The following is a 5202-nucleotide window of genomic DNA, read 5'->3' as shown; positions in this document are numbered from 1 at the left end:
ATCAAGAAGCTGCTCTACCCGGGTGAGTAAGGCCCCAGGAAGCCGCCAGGCAGCTGCAAGGGCAGCTGAGAGGCAGCCGGCTGGAACGCTGTGGCCGGTAGTGGAGTGCGTGCCCGCCATGTGTGTGCACCTGCCCTGCTGGGTGACCAGGGCTCTTTGCATTCACAAGCAACCTGTGGTTTCCCAATACGACTGCCGGAGCGACTTTCTTGTCGACCCATCCGCCTGCCCCCTACATCCCGCCCAATTTGATGCTGCGGCGGACCGCAGGCAACCCCGTGGTGGCGGGCGCCAACACCCAGGTTGTGGCCGCGCTCGAGAAGGCTTACGCAGGCCTGGGCATCACCAAGGCCGACGTGGGCACTTACGGCGCCAAGTCCACTCTCAAGTGCTGATGTGGCAGGAACGCTGACTCAGAATCCAACCAAATCTGGAGGGCGCCAAACCTGTCGACTACTGCGAGCGCTGGGCACTTTTGCCGCTTGCTGGGGACTGATCAGAGCCCTTCCATTGCGTGGGCCTCTCACTTTTTATCGCCGGGTGCGCCTTGATTACTGGAAACGCCAGCCACACCCTGGTGCCATGGCCACTTGGTTTTGAGGGGCACCCTGCCTGGCAGGAGCTGCGGCTGTGGCGACTGCGGCAGAGACCCTATCCCAGCTCGCAACAAAATTTTGGGGACCAGGGACCGCACCAGTGGAAGCGCGGTTGCAACTTCAACAGGTATGAAAGTTTAGTGGCAAGTGCAGGTGGCGCGCTGGTCAATGCAATTTTGTGTTTGTGGTGACTGCAGAGCAGTGTGGCACACGCTCAAGCATTGCAAATCACTACTTTTTCCAAGCAATCACGACGGCACTTGCCGTTCCGCCACTTGGCGCATTCACACATTGCTGCACCCCATGCACGCTTGCTCTTTGCCTAAAGCACCTTGTGACGACGCCTTGCAGTGACGTGTGGCCCTACGCCTGCACTGTTTGCCTGTCACGGTCAACTTCAACTTCATGTGGCCTGCCATCCCGCACCTTGCATCCTTGTGTGACGATCCCTGTGAGTTGCTTTGCCGCAGTCGCAGCTGAGAGCTTGCCCCCACCCTGTGCTTCGTCAGCTGTAACCACTCCCAACGCAACTTCGCTGGGAGGGGGGGGCGGGACGAGGGCTCCAGGGGACCCACCTATCGCAACCTGCTGGAATGCTGCTCAGCACCGACTCTGGAAAGCCAGCTGCCAGCAAAGATGAGCATATGTTTGGATGGAGCGCTGACGGAGCACGCAGGAGAGCGTGCGGCTGCTGGGCGTTGTGGGCAGCTGCCACGTGGTGTAATCGCCATGCGCATGACGTACAACAATCAACTCGGCCTCACACAGGCATACAACAGGTATTTAGCAGTGCACTTCTCACATATGAATGCATTTAATTTTGCTTTTCTGAGGCGTGTTTGTTGTCTACCGGCACACAGCAAAGCAGGAGAGTGAGGGGGTTAGTCGCTGTTTGCTGCCCTTGGTCGAGCACCAAGGTGGTGACATCCAAGAAGCAGCATCACATGCTCAACTCTGGAGACAAGATCTGTTGATTTAGCTTTCCCTGTTCCTTTGGGGTGAGTGTGATTACCTTTCGCTGGGTACTGTACACGTGCCAACAACACCGTTGCCGCCGCAGCAATGCGTAATTGAGTAGTGACGTCACGGCGGCGCAACGGACTTGCGGGACCCTACAGCGCGAAAAAAAAGTACCACAAAAACTCACTTTTGTCTATCGTGTGCCGCGGCATCCTATCCCGTGACCAAACGCAATTCAGTTGAATTCGTGCCTCAACACATCAAAGCGTCCTTGTTGGAAGTGTTAGCAACGAATCGGGTCTGCATACGCCCTAAGTATCGCATTTCTAAGAGGGGTGCCCAAGTCGTGCACGGGATTTTCATGGTGCGCGTGCTGCCCCGCCAGCAGACCTGTCACGCAGCAGCACACCGCAGGCTGCACCAGGGACTTAGAAGGCAGTGTGCATGCACGTGGCGCTACCATCGCAACCAAGCATGAGCACAGACTCGCATCTGCCCTGCCTAGCAGCGCGTTTGGCGGCGCCTTTCCCTAAGCGCCCTGCCTTAGCGCCTGGCGCCACCCGTTGGGCACCGCCTCACACATCACAGCACCAGGCCACAGCGCCTGCCCGTTCACGCCACACTTCTAGCACCTGCAGGAGTGTCGCTGCGCTGCACAGTCCTCCCTCTTTACCCCAAAAAACAACCGCCTGCTGACGCCCCTCTTCCGGCATCATGGGTTGCTCCTGGGTCCCTTCTCCCCGCGTCCTCAGGCGACCCCTCCATACCAGAGCGACGGCGTCGCCTCATCTGGCTGCTCAGACCCCCTCGCCTCCGACAACAATTCCGACCCAGACGACCAAACCGGGCCCCAAGCCGGCAGCGCCGACGCCGCCGCGCCCACGGCTGCGGGCCCGCCAGCCGGCCGCTTGACTGCACCCGCCCCTGCGGCCGCCGCGGCCGCTGCGGCGGCGTGCGGCGAGGGGGAGGGCGATGCGGGCGGCGACAGGGAGCCAGATGAGGATGCGTCAGATCTGCGGGACCAGTCAAAGCGGTCAACCGTGGGAGGGAAGGCCGCGGCCGTCCTGAAGGGCAGGGTGCGTCTACACGTGGCTCATTCGTTGCGGCGCGCGTGCCGCCGGCCGCCGGCCACCGGCGGTGGTGTTTCTACACAGCGCTCCTCGCCCCTGGCCCCCCTGCCTGCCGCCGCGTCTCGCGAGCCGCCTGGCTGTGCGATGACGCTTGCACCTGACTTCCAGCTGTGGCGCTCGCTGCGGCCTTGGCAACCCTGGCGATTGACAAGCGGGCGGCGCGCCAGCCATCTAGCCACTTCTCATCTACTTGCACCTGCACACCCTGCCGGGCGGGAGGTCCGCCGGCACAACGCGCGAGCGCCTCCCCTCCGAATTCAAACTCGAGCTCGAACCGCTGCACCCCCGCCAGATCACGGAGTCTCCCTCGGGCGAGCGCGTGTGGTGCGACGGCCTGACGGAGGAGAGCCGGCAGCCTTGGTGGGACGAGACGTTTGCGCTGGTGACCCTGGCGGTGAGCCCCGCCCCCTGGCACTGTTGCATTTTCAAAATGGTGATACAGCAGATGAGTCAAGCGGGCCCAGCCAAGGGGGCGCAAGCCATGTGGGGTAAGCGGGGCGCCTGCGATCACCCCGGCCGAGGGCAGGCACGCCCTCAAGGCACGCTTCGTCTCAAGTAGGGGTGGTGTGGGTCCTGAAAGGTCCTCGCGGGCCGGCGCCGCTAGCCGCCGCGAGGCCGGCCGGCCACTTGCACGCGCGCACGAGCGTGCGCAATGGCAGGCAGAGTTTGCCTCTGGTGCTACTTTCGGCGCACGCGGCAGGCCGCTTTGCGACCGCTCTGGCAGGGTCCAGCGCCCTGGGGGATGGAATCCCCCCCCCCCCCTCGCCGGGCGGGATCAGGCTTGACGCGCGCCTGCCCGTCTTCCGCTTGCCCCCAGATCTTCACGATGTGGATCCACATCCTGGCGGTGATCGTGATCTGGGGGTTCTTCAACCGCTGGGCCCTGCTCGCAGCGGCAGGTGGGGACGCGCAAGCAGCTGATGGGCCTGCAGCTAGTGGGAATTCAGATTGCAGCACGTACATCGCACGGTGACGCAGCCCGGCCGCCACCTATGCTGCCGCAGCAGCGGCGGCAGCGGTATGAAGCTGTTTGCCAGGCTCGACGTGACAGCATTGGGCGCGCGTTGCAGTGCGGCGTCCGCTCTGTGCTGGCACTAGAAGGAGCCAATGTGCACCCAACGAGCCGTACATTTTGTTGGCTGGGGGTGGAGTTCAAACCGACCCCCAGCAAAGAAACCCGAGTTGGAACCCGACAGTCAGAGCTCTGCAGCACCACCCGCAAAGCACACTCGCCCCCTCCCGCCTGCCCTGCTGTGGCCGTCCAGGCATCTGGGGCACGGTGCTACTGCCGGCAGAGCCGCTGCTGTGGGAGAGGTTCCTCGGCAACCCTGTCTTCAAAAGCTGGCGCCGCTACTTCAGGTGGGCTTCTGCGACCTGATGCCCTTCCCCCCTACATACTCGTGCGGCCGCCCTGTCTTACTTCTTCTACCCGCCCGTGCGGCGGCCGCTCACTCCTGCTGCGCGGGGCATGCTGCCTGCGTGGGCCGCTGCTCGGACCCCAACACTAGACCCTTGTAGGGGCGTGCAATCACCGACACAGCCAGTTCAGGCCTCTTAACTGGCTGTGTTACTCACCACTGCAAGAACTTTGAACAGTTTTCCTGCCCCTCCGTCCATGCGCGCGCACGCACGCGCGCCGCCGTACCCTTGTCGTGCGTCCAAGGTACTCTGTGGCGTATGATGTGCCCATCGACCTGTCCAAGAATTATGTGTATGCCGAGGTGCGGGGTTGTGCATACAGCACGTGCCGGCTGCCATGATTTTGTGTGTGCGGCAGCCGTGCCTTGGTATGTATCGGTATGTATTCACGCCTGCCGGCTCAACACACAGCTGACCAACCGCCGCCCCGTGCCGCGCCCGGCCGCGGCAGCCGACGCCGCTGCCCCTGAGCCCCCGAGGCCGCGCCAGGCTCTGCCGCTGCACGCCACTTGCACCGATGCAGAGCTGCTGCGCCCTCTATCTTCTCATGCTCGCAATCGCGATCTCAACCTAGCAGCCGCCCAATCCCCACCGCTCAAACCCGCCCCTGCAGATGCCCCACTCGGTGTTCCCCCTCAGCCAGATCATCGCCACATCACTCGGCGCCGACGCGTGGCAGGTGGGGCGCCAACTGACGGTCACCCCGTCCCCCGGGTTGGCGCATGCCTGGCCGGCGCGCTCGTTGCTGACCTGTCAATCCGCCTGTTTGTCGCGCTTGCGCCGCGCCGGGGCGGTGCGCCGCCCTGGGGCGGCCTCAAATATGATGCAACCAACTGCACAACAAGAAAGACCCTGATCCTGCAGCCCCCTAAACCCTGAACCTGAACCCTCGATCCTAGGGCCACAAGGTGTACTCCATCGCCGCTGACAGCGTCTTGTCCATCCCTCTGTGGCGCCACGTGTTCACCTGGATCGGCGCGCGCCCCGCCAACCACCGGGAGTTCAGGAGGCTGCTGAAGCGCGGCTCTGTCGGCCTGGTCCCGGGGGTGAGCCGCAGTGTGTGTGTGTGTGTGTGTGTGTGTGTGTGTGTGTGTGTG

At 63.2% G+C, this 5202-nt stretch overlaps 1 protein-coding gene across 1 annotated transcript in view; it reads left to right on the top strand.

Moving 5' to 3' along the window:
* Positions 1-251: 251 nt before the first annotated feature.
* Positions 252-5202, top strand: part of MNEG_4518 (hypothetical protein) — a gene marked incomplete at both ends in the record, with an annotated part of 7560 nt that continues 2609 nt past the window's right edge. The window contains 8 exons of the mRNA XM_014047008.1: positions 252-356; positions 2309-2632; positions 2979-3080; positions 3504-3585; positions 3952-4045; positions 4350-4407; positions 4719-4784; positions 5005-5151. Coding sequence (XP_013902462.1) covers positions 252-356; positions 2309-2632; positions 2979-3080; positions 3504-3585; positions 3952-4045; positions 4350-4407; positions 4719-4784; positions 5005-5151 — 978 coding nt within the window. The remainder of the gene's footprint in view (positions 357-2308; positions 2633-2978; positions 3081-3503; positions 3586-3951; positions 4046-4349; positions 4408-4718; positions 4785-5004; positions 5152-5202) is intronic.

This window comes from Monoraphidium neglectum (assembly GCF_000611645.1).
Source record: "Monoraphidium neglectum strain SAG 48.87 unplaced genomic scaffold scaffold00630, whole genome shotgun sequence".
Classification (NCBI taxonomy): domain Eukaryota; kingdom Viridiplantae; phylum Chlorophyta; class Chlorophyceae; order Sphaeropleales; family Selenastraceae; genus Monoraphidium; species Monoraphidium neglectum.
This window is presented reverse-complemented; position numbering and strand designations above follow the sequence as displayed.